The sequence below is a fragment of the Cajanus cajan genome, chromosome 10 (assembly GCF_000230855.2).
Source record: "Cajanus cajan strain Asha chromosome 10, NIPB_CcT2T_4, whole genome shotgun sequence".
In the NCBI taxonomy this organism is placed as follows: domain Eukaryota; kingdom Viridiplantae; phylum Streptophyta; class Magnoliopsida; order Fabales; family Fabaceae; genus Cajanus; species Cajanus cajan.
The window spans coordinates 33,758,477-33,784,278 of NC_138526.1; the positions used below are offsets into that span (position 1 = coordinate 33,758,477).

At 32.7% G+C, this 25,802-nt stretch overlaps 1 protein-coding gene and 1 pseudogene across 1 annotated transcript; one reads left to right on the top strand and one right to left on the bottom strand.

The window, feature by feature from the left end:
* The first annotated feature begins 2,374 nt into the window (after positions 1–2,374).
* LOC109805567 (glycolate oxidase 1) lies at positions 2,375–7,401 on the top strand. The gene is made up of 12 exons (XM_020367699.3): positions 2,375–2,535; positions 3,394–3,567; positions 3,805–3,929; positions 4,597–4,643; positions 5,040–5,117; positions 5,217–5,341; positions 5,547–5,613; positions 5,703–5,765; positions 6,269–6,338; positions 6,421–6,521; positions 6,625–6,729; positions 6,920–7,401. Exons 2-12 carry the CDS (start codon positions 3,431–3,433, stop codon positions 7,121–7,123), a joined length of 1,122 nt encoding a protein of 373 aa, XP_020223288.1. The 5' UTR covers positions 2,375–2,535; positions 3,394–3,430; the 3' UTR covers positions 7,124–7,401.
* A 794-nt stretch (positions 7,402–8,195) lies between these two features.
* Positions 8,196–8,942, bottom strand: LOC145952445 (secreted RxLR effector protein 161 pseudogene; annotated as a pseudogene).
* Positions 8,943–25,802: the final 16,860 nt, after the last annotated feature.

The following is a 25,802-nucleotide window of genomic DNA, read 5'->3' on the forward strand; positions in this document are numbered from 1 at the left end:
TTGACATATTTTTTAATAAATTTTGAGTATAAGAACTAAAACAAGATTTTTAAAAAATATAAAAATTAAAAACATTAATTTTAAAATTGAAGAATTAAAAATAAATTTACCTTAAATTTGATAGACTAAAAAAATATTTAAGTTATTAAATAAAACATACAAAATTTATAATTTTCAGTAAATTTACAAATAACAAAGGTTGTTATTAAAGTAATATTAGAGAAAGTGTCGTAGCACTCTTCATATTATTTTTAAGCAAAAGAAATATTTTGAAAACAACATTAAATCTATTTACAATGTTTTACTAATCTATTAATGAAACTATTTTTTTATAACTACATTTGTATATACTTTTATGTGAATATTACTCATATTCAATTTTAATTATTTTTACTTATTATTTTTTAATTTTTAAATAAAACATATAGAGACACAAAATATCTTTTTAATATTAGTAATTTATAAGTAAAATATTACATAAAAATAAATCTATCTAATATCTTAAAAATATATGAAAAAAATAATAATACTTAGCATGCAAATCATAAGAGGATTTAAATTTAAAAAAAAAAAAAAGGACCGATATCAATTTTTTAAATAAATTAATCTACAACTGAAAAAAAAAAAAAAAGGCTTGATTTAACACTTTTATTTTTACCATAGTTAATAGGAATATCTTTCCACTTTGTCGAAATTAGTCCTCCTAGAAATCTTGTTTAACACTTGTTTGCTATAAGAGAACGAGAGTACGAAAATTAAAAAGAATGACAGAATTACACGATTTACAAACAAAATTTCTCTCCTTTAGAAAACCTAAAAATATGCGACGAAAAGAAAAATCTGGGTCTCACCCAAATATCAATCCACTCAAATTAGGTGGAAGAAGAAAGAAGAAATAAACTAAAATTGTTACACAAATTTCAAAGCATAAATTTGAGTAAATCATATATACTCCTACAACTTTAAAGATTTAAGTAATAAAACTATGAATAAAATATTATTCATTAACTTAATAAATGTTCTTTTTATTTTTATTTTCCTGTTAAATAACCTACAAAATAATTGTATATTTTTTAAATGTTCTTATAGAGGGTGTGGGTGGGTCAGCTCATTCATTATTCATTTGGATTTTGGAGTGGGCTCAGCTTAATTCTATGAACCTGTACTTTTCTTGACATCTGTGCCCCGTAAACACAGTACACTTATCTATCTGCAAACAGTTTTATCAATTATTTATTGTGGTTTAAGGTAGGTTCTCTTGCCATTAATTTTCATGTTTCAAAATCTAACTTCGTTGTAATGTAATAAATGGAATTATATTATTATTTTATACCCTCATATTAAAATATAAAGAAAAAATACTTGCATGCTAAAAAAATTGAATGAAATTATGTCATATTTCATCTTATTTTAATCGATTCAAACAATAAAAGTTGTTGGTGTCATTTTATTTCATTACTTTCTATTGATCTAAGTATATTCCAATCTATTTAGGATTGGTTATGTTAAAATATTAAGGTTAAATGTGTTGAATAAAATTTTAGCCCTTGGATCATACCTCAGGGTTCAAATTGGAACTGCTGATAAACCGAATCCGAAAAAGAAAGGGATGGCAATTTGAACAGAAAATGGAGAGAGACGTGAGATATGAGAAAATTGACATATGTGGCTGAATTGCAGTCAATAAAATTTGGCAATTACATATTTATACACCAAAAACATTATCTTAAAAGAGTGGTACTATTACTAATATACAAAGACCAAAAAAACAGTGGCACTAATACACGTCTTTCCTCTTTAAATCACTAACCATAACAACAGACTAACCTATGTGGTAAATCATGTAATGTAATTTTTTGAAAATAAATAGTTGCAGTGATGTGATGACACAGATTTTCTTTTTTTAAGATGATAAATGACAATGGATTAATTTTTTACATTATCTATAAGCTTATGCTCAACCCACTTGTGTCACTCCTTCATCCAAGGGCAATGGTTATTGGATATCTCTCTTCTGCTGGTTTCATGACTCCAAACATATATGAAAAATATTCTTTTAGTTCATTCACAAGTATCATCCACCAGAGATAATCTTATTCGAGTTGAAATCGTTATTGGTAATAAAACTCTATCTACGAGTATTTAACATGAAAAATATAGGAACAAACAGTTTCTCTTATTTTTGGTTATTTTTGTTTTTGATATTTAGAGATGGAAATGATAATGGAGAAAGAAAAGAGTGCTGTGAAACACACAAGGCTTTTGTGGCTGAGAAGCACCTCACTTTGTTGATGAGATTTGGCTCAAAATAATGCTGGCCTCCAAAAGCTCATCCACTTGAAAATTCTAATTCTCCTTCGTATGCCCTTATACACGTTATAACAAGTTTGAGGCCCATCCAACTTTGTCTCTATTCCACCACGTATTTATCAACCCTTCCCATTTTTCACTTCGTTCTGTTTCTATTCCTCACTTAGGAGCTTCTCTCCACTGGTTCCTCTGCATGCACACCGCTGCATAGTTTTGGAAACCAAGGTCTGCTTTTGTTTCCCATCAGTTATGTGCTTTGTTTCCATGCTCAACATGTCACCACTTCATGTGACCTTTATATTCATGCTTCTTTCTTAGATATAGTTTTATTTAGATACAAGTAACAAAGTGTTTTTCAGATATTCTCCACTTCCAGTAGAAAAGTTCTCGAAAACACTTCTAATTTCTATCTAAACAGATTGATAGTAGTGTTTGTTTGTATGTATACATTGATTTGTGTTTGTCAAACTGACTTTGTGCATGAGTTTAAGGGTCACTGTTGTTTGCTGGACCAAGTTTTGTGATTGGATAGCTCATAGTTCATAGCATCAATCTTCTTTGCATCTGTTTTCTGTTTTTACTAGATACACATGCTGTTCTTCCCTTTTATATATCATGTTTTTGAAGATTTTATAGAAGGCTCAGCCGTAAAATGATGGGGGCAATACTATATATGTTGAAATCTTAAAGGAAAACTGAAGCATGTAGCCTCGGTTTTCTTGGCAGAGTTTTTCATTATGTAACTGTTCTCTTTCTTCGGCTCCTACTTTTGCTTTTATGTTTTAATTTCAATACTGTGGCTGTGTATCATATCCAAACCAAAGTGTTTTTTTTCTCTCTTTAATGTCCAAAGTCTAGGAAATCGTAGGATTTTTTTTCCCAATTCCATTTTATTTTTTTATTTGAAAATTTTTACAACTGAAATCTGCCTCAAAATTTGTTATGATTATTTCGAAGTTTTGGGGTTGGCATAGTAGTTTTCTTCCTATATCAGCCCATAGTTTCTTGGAATATCTTACACCTTTGTAGCTATAGATTGTGATAAAAGATATGATAGCTGAAAATATATGTTTTTTTATACAGAATTCCTGAAGGGTAGCATCAACAAACAACTCTGAAAATGGAGATAACCAATGTGACCGAGTATGAGGCAATTGCAAAGCAGAAATTGCCAAAGATGGTGTTTGACTACTACGCATCTGGTGCAGAAGACCAGTGGACTCTGCAGGAGAACAGAAATGCCTTTTCCAGAATTTTGTGAGATTTTTTCCTTTATATTGCCTTACAGTTGTCGGTTACCAAACTATAATGATTAATTATGTATCAAGAGTCTAGTTCTAGTTCGGTTAGTTTAGTAGTATGCGCAAGTTCAATTCCCATTGATAAAAAAAAAAGATAATGATTAATTATGTTCCTTTGATATTTTGTGGACTTATATTTCTAAGAATACAAGCAAATGTTGATATCCTGAAAACATGATTGCATGATATGCAGGTTTCGGCCACGTATTCTTATTGATGTGAGCAAGATAGACATGACAACTACTGTTCTGGGCTTCAAAATATCCATGCCAATCATGATTGCTCCAACAGCCATGCAGAAAATGGCTCATCCTGAGGGTATAATTGTTTGTCATTTGCATTCTTTTGGATCAGTAAAATTCTAGCTGTGTTTTTCCAATATTGTGTGCATTTTGCCAAAGGAAAGACTGAGAAAAGATAATGCCACACTTTGGTTTAATGAGTGACCACAGTTCTATTTCTAATCAATTTCAACAAGATAAAATCCTTGCAATTGAATTACTTAGAATTTCATGCATAGTCACTACATGACACATGCTAGAGAAAGTGAGGAACTAATCAACTGAAAGACTTTTATCTTTTATATAATTTAGCAGTTTATCCAAGAAACTATATTGCAGCTTTTACTTGAGCCTTCAGTTTTTTGGTCAATCAAATGTTAGAGATTAGGCATATAGTTTAATCGCACATCAGACTTAATGCCTTGATAATCATAACATGTTTCATAGTTCAGTTATGTGACTCTGTTTGTTACACGCAAGAGATTACACAGTAGTCGAATGTGATCAATCATTACTAATACTGAGATCATTTTTATTATCTAGTCCTGATAAATGGATAATAACAATCTGTGGCTTTTTTTAATAGGAAAAATTTGCAATAGGGAAGTAGCAAGACATTTAAAATCTCCTTTGTAAACACTGCTTAACTAATTACCAAGAGCATGGATTTATGTTGGATGATGTATATATTTTTTCGTACGCAGGAGAATATGCAACAGCAAGAGCTGCATCTTCAGCTGGAACAATCATGGTACTTTTCTTTTATGTTTATATTCCTCTTAATTAAGGAACTAGTTTTGCTTCACTTGATTCATCACCATATATTCTAGGCAAATTGCTTTTGTAAAAAAGCAATTTACAATCAATAGCGAGGGAATATCCCTTTTTCTTTTATGAACTATTCATTTCAATATAATTAATTTTGTAAATTTCAAATGGTGGATTTGTTAAGGATATGTTCTTTTTTCTCTTGTACATCATACTTTTGTTACTTCATGCAGAATATTTCAATCATGATTACTGCAATTAACTTCAAAAGATTGTATGCTTGTAAAATTATTTGTTGTTTTTCAATGTATATCCATTAAGCTATGAGATGATAAGCTTTATGTTCCTTTTTTATGAGTAACATTTTTGGTTCTTTCAGACTTTATCCTCATGGGCTACTTCAAGTGTTGAAGAGGTGGCTTCCACAGGACCAGGCATTCGCTTTTTCCAGCTATATGTAAGCTTGAAAAGCTTTCATTAACTTTCATTTTTCTGTTAATTTGAACTTTTCGCACAATAGTTTATTTTACTTGCATGATTGTTCTCCTTTCTTTAGGTGTACAAGGACAGGCATGTGGTGGCTCAACTTGTGAGAAGAGCTGAAAGGGCTGGATTCAAAGCCATTGCCCTTACTGTTGATACCCCAAGACTAGGACGCAGAGAAGCTGATATCAAGAACAGGTACAACTCTTCCACTTCAACAGTTAGACATTTTGCATCGATTAGAGATAAGACCAAATTATGGTATCAGAGTATAATTTGGCTATATCTCTGGAGATCCACCATCAACCTTGTTATATCACTCTCTCAATGAATATGATTGGCTTTTCTTTGAGTTCTAGCTTTATCCTTGTAATTAAAATTGGCCATAAAATGTCTCTTATAGATTCACACTGCCACCATTCTTGACATTGAAGAACTTCGAAGGATTGGACCTTGGAAAGATGGACCAAGTAAGATGAGTTATCACAGAATTATTTTTGTAAGTTAATTTTTTTTCCTTTATCACTAATTGATTTTTTTTTTATCTTGATCTTGTTAGGCTGATGACTCTGGACTTGCTTCATATGTTGCTGGTCAAATTGATCGCACTCTAAGCTGGAAGGTATGTTACATAGTCAAATAAGACATTTTTCCTCTTTGTGGTTATTAAAGTAAATGAATTTAAGTAAAATAAGCTGAAAATATAAAAGAAAAATTACACTATTATCTAATCACAGATTGTCATGTATGGAAGATTGTAGACTGTTGTTATAATCACTTTAAATGTCATATCCATGGTGATTTTCTATTGGTCGATAGTTTAGAAAATTTTACACCAACACTAAATGAAATTAAACTCAATTGAAATACAAATGACAAATTTATTTGACTCTTAAGTTGCTTGCAAGCTGACACTAGACAAAGAATATCCATGCAGAGTAATAAGTTCAACTTGATCATAGTTTCCATTTGCCACCGCCTTACTTTTTAATGACAGAACATAAAATCCCGTAACTAAAACAGTATTTTGCATTAGTAGTTTTTCATTTTTGATATACACCTTGGGAACTTTAAAGGCTCATTGAAATGAGTCCACCATATAAATAATCCTTGTCAATTTTGTAGGATGTGAAGTGGCTTCAAACAATCACCAAACTTCCAATTTTGGTGAAGGGTGTGTTGACTGCTGAGGATGGTTAGCAAAATCTTCCCAAAGTTGTGTTCATTTGTTCTCCCTTTTTGAATATTTTGTTAATGCCCTCCTTTGAACATGGCAGCAAGGATTGCTGTACAAGTTGGTGCAGCTGGAATAATAGTGTCCAATCATGGAGCTAGACAACTTGATTATGTTCCAGCCACCATATCAGCCTTAGAAGAGGTACATAATTAACTTCAAGTTACATCTTAGTTACCTTAAAACTTTTAGACACTAATTTAAATTAAGGTTGTAATGCATGCTTAATTTTGTTATTGAAACTTAGGTTGTCAAAGCTGCTGAAGGTCGTGTTCCTGTATTTTTGGATGGTGGTGTTCGTCGTGGAACTGATGTCTTCAAGGCATTGGCACTAGGTGCCTCTGGCATATTTGTGAGTATTTCTTGACTTCTTCCAAAACCTCTTGGCTTTTTCATTATGTTTCATTTTCATTTTACCAAATAGTCTAGTAGTAGTAAAGGTTAGGATAACATGCAAAGGTCTTACGTACGTTGGAAGTTGTTACATCTTAACCATATCAATATCATGCAAACTATGATCAACAAACTTTGGTGTTTTGCAGATTGGACGCCCTGTGGTGTTCTCCTTGGCTGCTGAAGGCGAAGCTGGTGTAAGAAAAGTGTTGCAGATGCTACGTGAGGAGTTTGAGTTAACCATGGCCTTGAGTGGTTGCCGCACGCTCAAGGAAATCACTCGTGACCACATTGTCACTGACTGGGACCACCCTCGCCCCAACCCTCGCCCCCAGCTTCGCTCGATACTATGAAAAACTTGCTCCTCATTTCAACCAACGTGGTGCAGAACAAAGGGGAGACACTTCTATATATGTCTCTTCAACATGTTCTCATTGATCCTTCGTTTCTTAGTTTCCCTTTTTGGAGAACTCGTTTAAGGTTGTATTTGGAAAACTCTCTATGCTTTCGATCTTTGTAAGCATTATATCATCATCATACTTGTGTGGCTACTGCTGCTGCTGCTGCATTCACTCATTGTATATTCTTAATTTTGAGTAATTTATCAACTTTAATTTCTCTTCCTAGCTAACTACATTTTTGTAAAGCTAATAGGGTAAAACTAGATCAGACTAAGTTAAACTTTGAGTGTAACGTAATTACCTGTCATAGACTTTTTTAAGGACACTTTGACTAACTTACACAAAAATCTAACCTCATCTACAAGTATTTGTAAGAGTCTGATATCAATAGAACATAATTTCATCAAATTCACTCACATACGCACAGTGGAAAAACAAGAGAGGAAGAGAGAGTTTCTTTCAATATATTTTCAATCTGAAATTTTTGATCCAACATACTCAGTACACGATTAGCCTTTTATAGGCTTTATAAAACATTATAATATTAATTGACAACTCACAAACAGCAGAATTGTAGAAAATAGCATTTCAACTTGTGGCTCTAATTGAACGGTGCAGCAATTATGGAATTCCAAATTCCAATTTGAGACGGTGCAGTTAATTTTGAATAGTCAAAATTAAAAGTTCCTGTTCCAGCAATTCAAAATTGTTGGCTTGATTTAATTTTTGTGACATTGCCTCCCTTAAATCAAGCTTGTATCATTCCAAGCATTCTTTTTAACTTATAAAATAACTCGACTTTTAATGGCTTCGTAAAAATATCTGCAACTTGTTCTTCAGTTGGACAATATTCAATTGCTACTTCTTTCTCAACTACCAGTTCTCGGATTTTATGAAATCGAATATCTGTGTGCTTGGACCGTCCATGAAATACTGGATTTTTGCATAATGCAATTGTTGACTTGTTATCACAAAATATCACTGTGGGAGTATCTTGCTTCTGATGCATCTCTTCAAGCATTCTTCACAGCCACACAGCTTGGGTTGCACAACTTGCTGCTGCTATATATTCTGCTTCGGCAGTTGAAAGCGCCACCACTTGTTGCTTCTTTGATGACCATGATATTGTACCACTTCCAAGATGGAATGCATATCCTGACATGCTCTTTCTCGTTTCTCTATCTCCTGCCCAATCACTATCTGTATATCCAACAAGATTCACATCAATGCCTTTATCATAGAAAATTCCTTCTGTCAGAGTACCTTTGATGTATCTGAGAATTCTTTTAGCTGCCTGCCAATGAGAATCTCGAGGCTTTTCCATGAATCTGCTGAGTAGTCCAACTCCATAGACAATATTTGGCCTGGTTGCAGTTAAATATCTAAGGCTTCCAATCAAACTTTTATAGAGAGTTGGATTGACTTTCTTGCCTCCAATGTCACTTGTCAGCTTCAACTTTTCTTCAACAGGTGTTGAGATTGGCTTTGAATTCTCCATCTTGAACTTCTTTAAAATATCACCTGCAAATTTCTTTTGAGAAATGAAAATTCCATCATCTTGCTGATCAACCTTGATGCCCAAAAAATATGACATTAGACCCAAATCTGTCATTTCAAAACATTTAACCATAGCCTCCCTGAATTCTGCAAACATTTTTGGATTATTGCCAGTAAAAATTAGATCATCAACATAGAGGCACACAATAAGAATATTGTCAGGGTCAACAGATTTGATATACAATGTGTTCAAACGGGCATCTCTGAAATCCATTATCCACAAATTAAGAATCAATCTTCTTATACCACGCCATGGGTGCCTACTTTAGACCATACAATGCCTTCTTCAATCTGTAGACTTTATCTTCTTTTCCTTTAACTTCATATCCTGCAGACTGCTCAACATATACTTCTTCTTCCAAAGTACCATTCAGAAAAGCAGATTTAACATCCATTTGATGAATTTTCCAATTATTTTGAGCTGATAGAGAGATAAGCATATGAATTGTATCTAATCTTGCTACAGGAGCAAATACCTCAAAATAATCAATACCTGGCTTTTGTTTGTACCCTTTTGCTACCAACCTTGCTTTAAGGCGATCAATCTCTCCACTGGACTTGTACTTAGTTTTGTACACCCACTTTACTCCAATTGGCCTTTTGTGTGCTGGTAAGTCTGTCAGCTCCCATGTTTGATTCTTCTCAATGGCATGAATTTCTTCATCCATTGCTTTTCTCCAATGTTGATTATTTGAAGCTTCTTCAAAAGTTACAGGCTCACAATCTGCAAATAAGGCAAAATTGATAATTTCTTCATCAGATGGGTCATTATCATTACCCACAACATAATCCTCCAATCTGGCTGGTAGTCTCCTTTGCCTTTGTGGTCTGCTTGATGTTTCTGGTTCATCAGGTGTTGGATCTACATGTCCATTCTCCTCTTCATAGTTTTCTGAATTTACTACAGGCTCCTTTTGGGCTTTGAAAGACCAATCCCACATTCCTTCTTCATCAAAGGTCACATCTCTGCTGATAATTACCTTCTTTGTCACTGGATTGTAAAGCTTATACGCCTTTGAGTTGGTGCTGTAACCAATGAAGATGCACTTCTCTCCTTTGTCATCAAGCTTCTTTTTGAGTTGATCTGGTACATGAGCATATGCTATACACCAAAAAATTCTGAGATGCCAGATTGAGGGCTTCCTTCCACTCCAAGCTTCTTCTGGTGTTTTATCACAAACACTCTTTGTTGGACACCTGTTCAAAATATACACAACAGTAGATCTTCTGGTGTTTTTTGCCTTTAGCATGCATCTCACCATATCCATGATTGTTCTATTCTTCCTTTCTGCTACTCCATTTTGTTGAGGAGTGTATCTGGTTGTCATTTGATGCTGAATTCCATGGTGGTCAAAGAAATCTGCACAGGCAAGGTATTCTTGGCCTCTATCTGTCCTCAATGCTTTAATCTTGCAGCCACTTTGTTTCTCCACTAATGCCTTAAATGACTTAAAGGCATCACAAGCTTCTGATTTCTGTTTCAAAAAATACACCCAAGCTTTTCTGCTAAAGTCATCAATAAAAGTAATGAAATACCAGCTACCTCCATGTGTTGGTATCTCAACCATGCATAAATCTGAATGAACTATCTCTAATAGCTTCTTCGCCCTCCAAGATACTCCAGTTGGGAATGATTCTCTATGCTTCTTTCCAATCTCACACGTCTCACAAACACCATTAGGAATATTCACAATAGGCAAGCCAGAAACATATTCTTTTCTTGACAAATAATTTAATCCAGAGAAGTGAAAGTGTCCAAAGCGCATATGCCACAACCAATCATCATTGGGAATAATAGAACTCAAACAAGTAAACTTTTCATGACAAATCTTCAAAGGAAATAAGCGATTCGGGGTCATTTTTACCTTAGCTATAAATCTTCCACTTTTGTCTATCAACGTGCAGTATCCATGATGAATCTTCATGTTGTAACCTTTCTTTGATAGTTGTCCCATACTCAATAGATTGTGATGAAGACCACGAGCATAGAAAACATCAGAGATGAAATTTTGAGAACCGTCCTTCAATCTAATTGCAACTCGACCTTTTCCCAAAATCGGAATATTAGAGTTATTTCCGAATTTCACAGTAGATTTTACTGTTTCATCTAGTGAGAAAAATAATTCCTTTTTCCCACACAAGTGGTTGCTGCAGCCAGTATCTAGGTACCAAATATCTCCATCGCCTGAAAAATCATTTGCTACTAGAAGTAAGGTTTGTGGATTATCAGAACTCTCACCAGTATGCTTATATTGATTTTCTGCTATATTTGCTTGGTGTTTGAATCTACAATCTGCAGCTCTGTGCCCGAACTTTCCACAGTGGTAGCAATTGAAATTTGTCATCTCCTGGTTGGTGAAGCTGCCTCTTCCTCTTCCACGGTTGGTAGATCTGACATTGTGTCCACCTCTTCCTTGATTAGGTGGCCTGAAATTGTTGTCTCTCCATTGTTGATTAAAATTACAACGACCTCTTCCTCTGAAACTACCACGACCTCTACCTCTGAAATTTATATTTCCACCTTCACGACCTTTACTGTCTTCACGTCGGCTGGGTTCTGCTATGTTGGTAAAATTCACCTGGCTTTTCAATGCTTCTTCATTTCCTTTTTCAGTTTTCTCCAAGATTCTACTCACATGACTTTCAATGCTACCTTGCAATTTTGCAACTGTCATGATGTCTGTGTCGTGGGACTCTATTATTGCAGTCACCACATGATCAAACTTCATCGGCATGGTGCGTAGAATTTTCTCCACCACCTTGCTTTCAGGAATATCTTCTCCATATACTCTCATTTTGTTGACGAGATCTGTAACTCGTGAAAAATATTGTTCCACGGATTCAGAATTCGACATTTCATATCTTTCATATTCCCTTCGCAAAGATTGCAACTTGGATTTTTGAGCTTTCTCTACACCTTTATATGACAACTTCAAAATATTCCACGCTTCTTTGGCAGTTTTGGCATTTGCAATTTTTCCAAAAATGGAATAATCTACTCCTTGGTGAATTTGTGACAACGCCAATTGGTCTCTTCTTCTAGCAATATCATCAGCTCCTTCTGCTAATCCCGGTTCAACAAAGCTCCAAGTGTTGTGAGCTCTTAAATGTGTGGCCATCAAAGTCTCCCAATAACTAAAATCTAATTTTCCATCTAACTTGGGACCAGACCAAATAATATTGTAACTAGTGGCCATATCTCTCTCTCAAAGATATAACAACTCTATTTTTTTTTTAAACAAAGTAAGAACCCTCTTGTTTCTCACTCAAATATTTTTTTTTCACTCACACTATCACCGGACTCTCTGGCTCTGATACCAATTTGATATCAATAGAACATAATTTCATCAAATTCACTCACATACGCACAGTGGAAAAACAAGAGAGGAAGAGAGAGTTTCCTTCAATATATTTTCAATCTGAAATTTTTGATCCAACATACTCAGTACATGATTAGCCTTTTATAGGCTTTATAAAACATTATAATATTAATTGACAACTCACAAACAACAGAATTGTAGAAAATAGCATTTCAACTTGTGGCTCTAATTGAACGGTGCAGCAATTATGAAATTCCAAATTCCAATTTGAGACGGTGCAGTTAATTTTGAATAGTCAAAATTAAAAGTTCCTGTTCCAGCAATTCAAAATTGTTGGCTTGATTTAATTTTTCTGACAGAGTCTAATAATTTTGTAAAAATTTAACATCAATATCAATATAAAAGCAAAATAAATCTTAGGTTTTATAAAAATTGAATCTGATGAATTCATTAAATTATATAAACATATTTTTTTAAATTAGATATGAAATTCATGATGATAACTAAGGGAAAAACATACTTAATTTGTAATAAGATTTTTAAGTTATGACATAAATTTTTCTTTAAATAAACTTATAAATTTCACTTTTTATATAAATCAAAATGGTTAATATTTTAAAAATAAATATATATATATATATATAACTTAAAAAGATTATAACAAGTGATGTTTTAAAATTAATAAGAAAAGTTTGGAATAGCAACTTCCATTATGATATGAACTGACCTCAATGTGTAGATGATAGGATAGTGTATTTAATATTGTGGAGTGTGTTTGAAAGTAATAATAAAAGTTGAATGTTGAAAAGGTAAGATGTGCTTCTGAAATATAATTAATCTATCCTTGAGTATAAAACATGAAATGTTATCTTGTGCATATAAAACATTAAATATTATTTTGCGTAAAAACGTTTTTGTAGGTATTTATTTTTAATAAGAGAATTTTTAGGAATTTTTTAAAATTTATATCTAATTTAATTTTTATTTATCATAATTATTTATGAATTAAATTTTAATATTTTAAAATAAATTATCAATAAATAAAAATAATCTTGTACTACAATGTGAATCATTTATCATGAATATAAAATATAATTTATATGTTTAAAATATCTATTTATTCAAATTTTAAATATAATTTATATATTCAAATATAGTATTTATTTATATATATATATATAATTTATCTTAAAATTTAGTTATATATTGTAACATTTTGTTGTATGCTATATGAATATTGCATGTTGCATGATGTTTGTATTGTTTGAATTGTCACATTATTTTATGTGTTATCTCAAAATTTTAAGTATTAAGAAATTTTCATGAATTAAGTTGTTTAAAATTGTTTGTGTTAAGGTTAAAGTTGACCAAAAATAGGGATATGTATAAGGTTTTTAGAGAATTTGAACTTTATAAGTTCACTTATCTAAATTCAAGTGAGATTTTAGAGATAAAAAACGCTAAAGCTAGAGAAGTTCAAGCTTTATTCTAATTCCATCTGGAGCTTCCTTATCTTTCTCAAAAAATGGAGATTGAGTAGTAAAAGTAGAGTTTCATGCTAAGAAAATGAGAATGTTCGAGAGAAGTTGTTCAAAGTTCTTCATTTCTTCCCTTCTTTTCCTTGGTTTTGGAAGTAATTGAGAGATAAAAGAAGTTTGTAATTTTGTTATCCCATGTGTTGTTGTTGATTATTGAGTTGCTTTGTCCATTGGTGGCAATTTGTGTTGAATCTTGGTGATGTTGTTCTTAGTGAAAGTAAAGTATGAATGAAAAGATCTATTAATTGAAATCCATAATGATAAGTGTGGAGAAAAAAAAAGATACTAGAACAAAGGGATTGAATGGTGTCAATAAAAAATCTCAATACTTTTTTCGAAACAGTGAAGTAGTAGCAATCCTGCAAGAGGGCAAATAGAAAGTAAAGTAAGAAGACCACACAGTATTTTTATAATAGTTTATCTCAGTCACCGAGATTATATTAGTTCTCAATCAAATCAATCAAGTTTCATAATACAAAGACACAAATATTCTTTCACAAGTCACTTTTGGTTCAACTTAAGTATTTTTTGACTTGCCTCTTCAAGTAACTACCTAAGTATTCTTTTAACATAAAGCTCTCTAGGCTTTAACAATCAATTATCATTTTAATTAAAATCAAGTCCTTTCAAGCTCAAAACAATAACACAAAGTTAAAGTTAAGTAAGGTAACAATGTTATTTCGTCTTACTATTAAAATGTGATACAACCAATTAAGTACAAGGCATTTTACCAAAAAGAATAAAACGTACAATGATGTTCGTGTAAATTTGTCTCTTTTTTTTTAATCCTCAAGCTTCTTTTTATAAATGTTTCATGAAGATAACTGTTGCAAACACTTGAGCATCTCTAACAGGTTTCCTGCATCTATCTTCATCTTCGTTCAATATAGAGAGAAGTGTCAATTGGTGCATTAAATACATCTCACGAAATTATCATTTCTTATTTAATCAAGGAAGCTACTTATCACCTTTTAAGCACCGAAAAAAAGGAACCATGCGTGTTAGTCTGAAGTAGTTAGTTTTGTTTGTTTGAAGTTTTATGTGCTTTAAGGGATATGCTAGTTATGGAGAAAAGATAAACACTAAAAGAGATTTTAATAGTGTGTATAAAAAACTCATTTTTCACGTAGTGAAGTAGTATTGCTAGTCAAATGGAGTATTAAGAGAATTCAGACAAAACACTGAGTATTGTTATATTAGTTCGTTTCAACCATTAAGACTATGTCTAGTTCTCAATTCAACCAGATTAAGTTTCACTATCTTTCAACAAAGATACAAGTATTATTATAACAAGTCACTTCTGTTTTAATTCCAAGTATTCTTTTACTTGCCTTTTTAAGCAATTACCAAAGTATTCTTTTTACAACAAGTCTCTCCAAGCTTACCAACTAAGTATTCTATTATAGTTAATCTTTTTCAGGTTCAAAACAAGTATTCTTTTACATACAAGCCTCTCTAGGGTCAAAACAAATATTATTTTACAAACAAGCTTCTTCGAGCTTAACTTTATTACAATGGTTATGAAGGTTATACAAATGTTGTGTTTGTCTCACTTAGATGTTATACAACCAATATAGAGTAATAAGTTTTAACAAGAAAGAATGAGGACTATACACAAGTATAATTACAGAGTGTATGTTTCTATATAAATCTCTTCAATATGTTATGTCTTTTTTTCTTCTTTTTGTTGTGTTATTTTCTTTCTTAAGCTTCAAATCTTCCTATATAGTAGCTTGGAGAAGATGATCGTTGCAACACTTTGAGTCCAACTCACAAGTTTGTTTCATTTGTCTTCATCATTTTTCCTTACGATAATAGGTAATCGTTGATTCATTTAATACAACCATTAAATGCATTTGACTAAATGATACCTCTTATCTGATTAAAAAAGCTACTTATCATCTTTCTATACCAAACAAAGCTTATAAAAGCAATATTAGCGTAGTGCAACTATAACAATGACTTTATGTGCTTTTCTCTATGATTTCAAGGATTTTTGTCCTTGATCTTGACAGAAAGCACGATCCTTTTCTCTTTAACAGATTTGTGAACTTTGAGATGGATTTCTTGTTCAATTTATTAAGGAATGAAGCATTCAAAATAGATTTTGTCGTTTGTCTTAATAAATAATGAACATTTAATGTATATAAGACAAATTGTGTTCTTCATCTGATTCACATCATTTTACAAACGATATGCGTCTTACACTTTGTTTGATAGACACTTTGCAAAGACATTTTCAAAAACATTTTCTCTTCTAAAAATGCTTCATTTGTTAAACCCTAAAACTTCAAAATTTAGGGGATCCAATATTGTCTTTTGACTTAACATCAGTCTTTTTTTGATGCAAAGCATGCCTTTAGTTCCTTTAGTGAATTGTGAGTGTTAAAGAATTTTTTCCATTCAATTTGTTAAGGAATCATGTAGACAAAGATGGTTTTGTAATCAAATATCATAAATGATATTCATACAAAGCATTTGTCTTACAAATGAAATGCTTTATTTATGAAACTTAATATCCTAATAATTGATCACCTTATCTTTATTTGTATTAAGGTTTGATCTAAAAAAAATTTTCTCTTAGAAAAATATTCATGTTTGTTATCATTAAAACTTAATGTCTGAAGGGTCTAAGATTGTCTTTTGACCTAACAATCTCTCCTTTTTTATGATGACAAACACAATTTTAAAAAGAGAAAATTTTAAGTGGATCAAATCTAGTTGTTTTGAATTTTAGATGAATATGTTTTATTAGAGTGAATATGTCTATCTATTCAGAATAAAAAGTAATGTGTTCAGTAGGGGTGTGCAAAAAACCGAACCAAACCGAACCATTTAAAATCGAACCGGACCGATCTGAAAAATAACTGATGCAAACAGCAAATATCCGAACCAAACCGATTTTGAAAAAACCAATTAACCTAACCATTTTATTTAAAACAGATCGGATCAAAGCCTGTTTAAAAAATCCATTATAACTTTTTTTTACCAAAATCCCTAATTTCCCAAAACCCCTCCAAATTTTGAATCCAAACGTTATTGCTGCGAAAATCCAAATCTCCTACCCAAGTGCTAAATCCCTAATTTTCCAAATTTTGAATCTGAATGCTATTGCTACGAAAATCCAAATGTCCTACCCAGGGTGCGCTGTTGCTGCGAAATCACGAAGACATTGCGAATAAAACAAAGTTGCATTACGCTGCACTACGAAATCGCGAAGAGCCAAAGACGTCGCGAACAACTTGCACGGATGAATATGATAAGGTACTCAATGTTATATCTTAAAATGTGATATTGGTGTGCGATTCCGTCTTTTTGACGTATTCATAGCCTTTAATTGCTCTAATATCATTACTATTATTGATGCTGAGATATTTTTCGCTTCAGCAGAGGATTGATTTGAGCCACCACATTTTGTTTCTATTTATCATATTTACAATCAACACTTTGCCTCTACATGAATAAAAAATGATGCATCTGTTTTTGATCAATTGAGTTTGCAAGTTTTTTGCCTAATGTTGGGTAAAATATGATGCATCTGTTTATCATATTTTATTTTTGATACTTGATAGTATTGGTGAAAAAAATATTGTGAAGGCCAGTATTTAATAAGGAATTCCTAAAGTGAAAAAATAGATTTCTCCATTACAAGATTCTTTTGGTTTGTGAATCGTTATGTTGTTGATGGACCACAGATTGGTTTGTATCTAGTGTTAGAGTCACTATAACAAGAAGGAAAAAATTAACCTACTACATTAGAATCATGCTAAAAAGAGCTGAACTAAATATAGCATATGTTTCTGTAAACTTGTACTTAGCTTCTTTTCTGCCACAGCTAAATATCATTTACTTAAGCTTTATTGGATATAGAGATCAACACTTTAAACATTAAACACATCCCAAAACTAAGTTCTGAACTTCAAGATCACTACTATTTTTGTCGTCAAAATGTCTATCCTAAAATTTCACACAACATAAGAACACAACACCCCTTAAAGTTTATCCTTAAAAATCTTAGTCTTAAGAGATTCAAATATAGTTTTGGTCAGACCCTTGGTCATTAATATGTGCTAATAGGTTTTTTGGAGTAGCTATGAGTTGGACAAAACCGTGTTTCTCTCTTTAATAGATTTTATGAAACTTTTCTTTATGTGTTTAGTCCTTTCATGCTCATTTAACTGAAAAAGAAAAAGAAGACACAATTCTCTTATGTTCTTCATAGCTCACATGTTATATTGCTAGTTTTACCCTTCCTTCACATTGAAGTGAACACGTGGATATCATTTTCTCCAAATCAATGTTACCTATGTTACAAACCTTATTATATATTGATCAACGTCAGCCCAATGGGTCATGCTCTAGCAGCATCAAGAATTTCCTGCTTGAAAAGAAAAATTAAACAAGATGGGAAACAACTTAGAACATATATGGTGCAACTGTTTTTTTAGATATAAGATATTGTTGGGATTCAATTCAACTAGATACATTATTCAAACAAGAAAGTGTCTCTATGATTTTTTTCTCATTCACACTTGCTGTTATATCTTAACAAAAGTGTTATGCAAGATTGAGAAAAATAAAGTAAACACATAGAAGGAATAAGATAGATGAAGAAGAACTGTATATTGTCTGTGAGAATTACATCAGATGATCACTGGATGATCACCAAATACACTCACAGGTTGTTTTTGCTAGTTTACTAATCTACCCTGTTAGTTACCAGACATAGCATATATATATTGGACGTTATGACTTCCCTCCTTATAAGTTCCGCCACTAATAATGGACTAATTAACTGAAAATAGAAATGGAATTTAAACAAGCAAGGATTAACTTTCAGATTGAGCAAAAGGCAATAATTGTCATTCATATCTTGAAGATGCAACCATGCTTAATTATAGATTTGGGAACATCATACTCAGACATGCATAATGAATCAAAAACCAATTGTATAATTTAGATGTTCAATATGACAATTTAAGATTTGGGAAATTTTGTAATTCCTTTCTCTGATTCACTAGCATCATAATGAATATAATTCTTTATAATAATGTTTTAACTTTTTTCTGTAATCAACAGCTACAAACTATTTAAGTAGATACTTTTAAGTTATACGCTAATGTGGTTCATTTTGTCTACTCAGGTGGATGAGCATGAATCCCAAACATTGGATGACATAAAGGGAAATGAACCAGAATTTTACAGTTGAGTGACTGTTGTATTAAGACGAGCTGAACTTGACTTTGATTTGTGACTCCTTCCTTGGTGCAAAGTTGTATGTCTAATAAGCTACTCTTTTTGCTTGAATTTTGTGGAGAGAAAATTTATTAAATTTTGCTCAATATTTTTCAGTACCAACAATGATCAAAGTAATCCACATGCTCAATTGTGTGTAACAAATTGCCTTCGTATCCGTAGAGAACATTAATGTGCCTGTGAGTCTTTTTGCTTTCGCCCTTTCAACTCTTAACTAGGTTTTACTTTTTTGTTTTAGTATTTGGTTGGCATTTGAAGTTGAAACTATTGTTTTAATTGAGAATGTGTATCTGTAATTTGATCAATTTTAAATGCACGATGATTTTTTATAAATGTAATTATAGTCATTGTTTAAGACTAATTTGCTTGGGCATCATAACTAGCAAATAGTATGAAATCTAGCCTCTATAAAAATATTGCCATGATGGACGGTGTATTCAATTCATTGTAGCAGTGCTAGTTACATTTTTTTAATTTGTGTATTGCCTATTGGTATTCATTGCAATACGGGAGAAGCTAGAAAATAGCAGGTCTCATATGTAGAAATTGGTTTTAGTCTTAGTATGATTTGACCTCCAAGCTAATACAGGCAGAGTGCTGATTTAATCTTCATTTGGGTTCCTTTCAATAGCCATTCTTTGTTCTTCATAAAGCTTCATCCCGGAGAAAAGATAGAGCACCAACAACACATACAAAATTATGCAAGAGAAATAAGTTATCTTCATCATCACCTAAAAGTGTGAAGCAACTGGAAGGAAGCGTGACCAAAGAATGTGATCACCATTTGTTTCAGCAACCGCAAATTGAAGCTTTTGACATTGTTTGGGCAAAGATTGAATCTTCCATTAAGGTCCTTTATTTATCTTTTCTGCAAATCCCTTACTATAATTAGTTTTGCCACATATTTGTGTGGGCATTAAAATTTATTTTCATTCTTTACCCTGGAGCGATCCAGCAAGAAAATAAGTGAAGAGTCTTCTTTCTATTGCAGGATGTTTTAAGAGATCTCAATACTAGTGTATTTCATGATATTCAACAATGGGTTCTGGAGTGCTTCAATGCTACTAAGTTGTTTGAAGAACCTACTATTTCTGAAGCAACTCGGTCTTTTCTTGTTCTAAATAATACTCCTGGGAAGCTGTTCACTGCGCTAGTCAGTACCTACCAGTAAGTATGTTCACATTTATGGTAAATCCCTTGAATATGCTTTTATTCTTGAAAAATGGGTATAATTAATACAAATGTTCATCAATTCCATGAGCATGTGGATTACTTGAGTTGCTTTAATATTGAGCAAAATTTATTACATTTTCTTATTTATATTCAATTGCGTGTAACAAATTACCTTCGTAAAAGTTATGTTTTATTCAATTTCATTTGTAATACCTTGTCTTGGCTTCCTTTCTATATCTCAATTAATTAACATCCTATTTTTCTTTTCTATTGTAGAACAACTACATGGCTGAGCTAAATGAAACTTTAGTTTCTGACACTATACAACATCTAGCTGAACAAATGTTACCGCCTCGCGATTCTAAAGGGCGTAAGAATCGATCTGATGTATGGAATCACTTTATTGAGGAGCCAAAGCCCAACGTAAATAAGAGAGTTAAATTTAACCATTGTGGTACATTGATTAGGTTTGAGAATGGAACAAGTGCTATGCGAAATCATTTACGTAGATGCAAGGGTATATCAAATAAAATGTTGAGCAAGAAGCAAAAATCAGACTCATCTAGAACCATGGTTTCTTCCCCTTCATTGGCTAGGCCCAAAATTGACCAACAAGCATTGAGAATTGCAATTGTCAAAATGTTTGTGGCAATGGAGCTCCCATTTTGATGTATCAAGCATGAAGCTTTTTGTGAGTTTTTAAGCATTGTAGCACCCTCTTAATGTCATGTCACGTACTACGCTAGCATGTGATATTTATAAACTTTGGGATAGTGAAAGAGAAAAGTTGAAGGAATTTATTTCTCAAAACTGTCAAAGGATTTGCCTCACCACAGACACATGGACTTCATCTCAAAATTTGAGTTATATGTGCTTGACTGCTCATTTCATTGACAACAATTGGAAGTTGCAAAAGGTGTTAAACTTTTGTCAAGTCACTAGTCACACAGGAAAGACCATGGCTAAAAAGGTTGAACATTGCTTGAGTAAATGGGGGTTGAATCGTGTTCTTACTTTACCAGTTGATAACGCCTCGTCAAATGATGTTGGAATCCAATATCTAAAAAAAAGGTTAATGTCTTGGAATAGTTTGGTTATGAAGGGAGATTATATTCACATGCGTTGTTGTGCCCATATTTTGAATTTGATTATGAAAGAAGGTTTCAAGGATAACATTGATGCTATTTTGAGAATTCGCGGTGCTGTAAAATATGTACGATCTTCCCATTCTAGGTTGTCTAAATTCAAGACATGTGTTGAGAAACAAAATATAGAATAAAAAGGCCTTTTTTGCTTGGATATGGAAACTAGATGGAATTCTACCTACTTAATGTTAGAGGTTGCATTAAAACTTCCCAAGGCTTTTGAAGAGCTTGAGATGCAAGATAAGTATATCAAAGAGTTAAAAAAGGTAAAGGGTGTTCCTTCATATGCTGATTGGGAATTTGTGTGTGCAATCCTATCATTTCTAAAATTGTTTTATGATGCTACTTTGCGCATGTCTGGCTCAATTTATGTAACTAGAAATATATACATGTTTGAGGTCTTTGGAATTGGAAAGAAGATCAATTAAATGTGCAATTCTAGGGATATAAATGTATGCATTATGGAAAAAATATGAAGAAGAAATATGATAAGTATTGGGGCAATGCTGATCGTCTAAATATGTTTTTACTTATTGCTTTTGTGTTGCATCTAGGATACAAATTATAGTTCATGCATTGGTTGATTAGTTAAAATTTTGATGGTGAGGTGGCATCTAGTTTAAAAGAAAAAGTGGAGTCTAGTTTGAAATTACTTTTTCAAGAGTATAATGGTGGAAGAGATGAAATAGAAGTTAACTCACAAGAACCTCGATTCAAAGAAGGAGGTAGTGATGACCCTTATGATTATAACCATTTTTTTCAAAGAACTAGCTGTAATAAATCTGAATTAAGCAAATACTTGGAGGAAGCCTTAGAAGAGAGTTACGTAGATTTGAATATTTTGAGTTGGTGGAAGCTCAACTCGGGTAGATTTCCAATTCTTTCAAATATGGCTAGAAATTTGCTTGCTATACCTGTTTCTACAGTGGCCTCTGAATCTACCTTTAGTACTGGAGGAAGAATTCTTAATCCATGTCGTAGTTCTCTTACACTTAGAATGGTAGAAGCACTTATTTGCACACAAGATTGGCTTAAAAGAACACAACTACCATTGTTTTCAAATGAAAATGGGGATTTTGAAGAGTTGGAGAAATTTGAACAAAGTAACAAGCTAGATCTATTTTATACTGCGTTATTGTATTATATACTTATTATAATTTGATCAATAATTGATCTTTTATTTTTATTTTGCAGCAATTGTTTCCCCACCAGACATTACTTATTCGGCCTCCTCTGTTACACTTGGAGATGATTGAGGATGGATTATTTAGTTAATGATAGATTTGGACATTGTAATTCTTGTTGTGGCTCATATTGCTTTGACTTAATTAGTAGATATTTTGGTGGATATAATATGATCATAGTGATTACTTAGTGGATATTTTGATTTGACTGAAAAGCGTTGATGGCAAAATGATAAGTATCAGGAGGAAGTGGAGTTTGTTGGTAACAAAGACAAATGGCAAAGAAAGGATAGTCCTTTCTTATACTAGAGGCACCAAACTGATGGCATTTGGTATACCTTATATACCTTACATCCTTAAGGTAGTTGGCTTTCTTTTCCTTTTCCTTGTAGATGAAGTGCTACACAACCTTGAGTGTGGACTCAACTTGGAAGAATTTAGTCCAAGGTTGGATCTAGCATGCTCATTTGGGTCCACCAATCATGGAAGGAAGATTGTGAGGGGTCCCCTCATTACTTAATGTCGAATCTTGCCTTAATATGTGTTTTAATAATGATAAACTCTTAGTTTCAAATTTTAATATAAAAGAGTTCTCATGTAAAGTACTAACAATTTTGCTCAAGTGTTTTAGAGTTGTTCTATTTAGTATTAATAAGGTTGACAAAGTATTACAATTTATAAGCTTTAACAAATAGCATTTAATCTTATGGAATTGTCTCATAGCACCAAATCTTTGAACCATCCATCAAACGGTTTTAGTTTAAACTTAGCTTCTTAAAGGACTAATACTAAAGTCTTTGCTCATAAGGTTTGAAAAGAAGGTTTGCTTAGAAGGTAAAATCTTTTGAAGAAAAATTTGACAACATTAGAAAAGAAAAATACAATTGAGGTCTACACTACTTAAAAACTAAGCTACCCATAAGAAACATGTTTCAATGGCTATAAAAAGGAAGATCAAGGTTATAAATTTCAAGCAATCAGGATAAAAGAGAGTAATCAAAACACAAGCTATCAAAGTTGTAATCCTTGCTTTATACTTTGATTTTTCAAAGATCTTCACTTTTACATGTGTATCAATCTTGTAATAGAAAAACGAAGTGTGAATCTTCCTTAATGGAAGCTCTAGTTTAGGAGAATTTGTTGTAAGCTTAGTAGAGTGTTATGATACATAAATCCATTTTTGTAAAGAACCTATCTTACATAGATCTGGGTTGTAAATGAGTAAGAAGGAAGGAAAGAAATCACAACAAGTGGTTGTGTGGTCTCATGGTAGGTGGCTGTGAGGTTGGGCGTCTCAGCAGGTTATTGAGTGTGAAATCTTAGTAAATGGGTGGGTGTGAATCGTTAATAGCAAGTGGCTATGTAGTGGAGTGATTGTATCAATAGGTGGCTGAAGTTGTAACTTGAACAATATTTGACTATGATAGTGGAAAATCTCATGAGTTTGTGTGAGGATTGAATGTATCCCAATTAGGGCGAACTAGTATAAAGTTCTGTGTGAAATCTCTCTATCCCTATCTGTTTACTTGCTTCATTTACTTTATTGCATCTAACATATATTGTTGCAGATTTTGTTGTGAAAACTAACCTGCTCAGAAACTAGTTTCATAAAATAACTTTAAGTTTGAACACTCAAAAGGTTACCTTCTAAAGGATAGATTTTCATAAATAATTGATTTTTAAAAAACATAACAATTTAATCCTCCCTTCTTGTTGCCTAACATTCACTTCACTTAACTCCACAACATTGTGAAAATGATAGGGTTTTTCAAGCTCATATCCCTATTGATTGATGAGCTCCCTGATGCATGCATATGGCGCTGACTATATAGATCAAGGGTCAAATTTCAGTCACTTTAGTAGTGCGAAATTAATGGTAATGGGTTACTCATAATAGTAGCACATCTGTAGGAACTCCTTCATATTATAGTAGGACGAACTCCTTGTGAAATCATAGACAAGAATGTTTATATCCTCTTTGTCGATGGATTGCTTATCCATCATTTGCTCCATATCTAAATCCTCCTTAGAGACAATGCTTGATGTCTTTACATTCTCACTTGGTTGCATGATAAAGGCAAATTCCTTTGGTCGTCTTGTGTTTAGTACCACTAAGGAGGTGTCTATACTTAATGGTATGGCCTCGATTGCAATACTATGCATTTCCTATAGCCTTAGCCACTACCTCGCACTCTTTGTAGACTTCTCCTAGGTTTTTCTCTAAAAGTGCTTGATAAGTGTCTAACTAGTCTGATGAAATCTGAATTTGAGACACTTATCTAGCACAATTTTTGTATATATTGATATAATTTTGGTCAATATATACTTAGAATCAAAGAGGGACTCTTAATTTACATTATTACAGGGAGTGATGAGTCTTTTGATCAAATTTTGTGTTTATTTTGTAGGATTTGAAGTCTGGAGGAAAAAGGCTCAGCCCTTCAAAATGGCTGAGCGCTTTCAAGCCAGAGAGCTCAACAAATGCAGCAAAGGAGAGGCACTCAGCCACTCTAAGGCGCTGAGCAGTTTTGGCCCTGGAAGAAGGAGTGCTCTCTACCTCCTAGACGCTCAACGAATATGAAGCGCCTAGCCCCTTTTGCTTGCTTAACAGTGAAGAATCTCTCAGGCGCTCAGCGGATTTGAACGGCTCAGCCTTTCAAATTACTTCATGATGAAGAATTCTTCAAACCGCTCAGCCGTTTCAAGGTACTGAGTGGATTCTTCTCTTTCCTACCTACTCTATTTTAATTCCAGCACTTATAAAAGGGCAGAAGAGAGAGAAAAAGGGGCATCACTAGCTGTACGAAGAGAAGAACAAAGAGGAATCAGGAAACAGAGCACTTTGGAGCTCGTGGGGACGCGATTCTTTAGAGGATCTCTTTCTTCTACCTTTCTCCTTGTTGTTTAGTGATTCCTTGTACCATGGAGAGCTAAAGCTCTAGGGTTGGGATTGATGTAATCGTCGAACTCCTTTGTATTCCTCTTTGATTCATATATATATCTCATCTATTACTAAATGTCAGTGATTTATTTATGTTCTTAATGCTTTGATGAACTGATCATTTATCTTTGATTTTGGATTTAGAATTTGGTTGGAAAACATTTTCTGAATCTAGACTTGGAACGAATCACCTATTAGTTTCAAAAGTCAGGAATGATTTTGGAATTAATAGTTGTAATAAGTTTTGACTCTTAATGCAGGATATTTAACTGAATGAAGTGAGGAATCATTCATTGAGTTAAATATCTTAGAATTTCTTATGCCAAGGAATTGGGTCTGAATGAATATAGAGAACTCAATGACCACGAGTAATGGAATCATTTGAAAGAATCAATAGGAATGCATTGGAAGGAGATTGATGAAATCTAATCCCAACTGTTTCTCATATCTGTTTTCTTTAAATCTAATCTGACTTTTGGTTACTTAAGTTTGATCTATCATTTACATCAAATTTTGA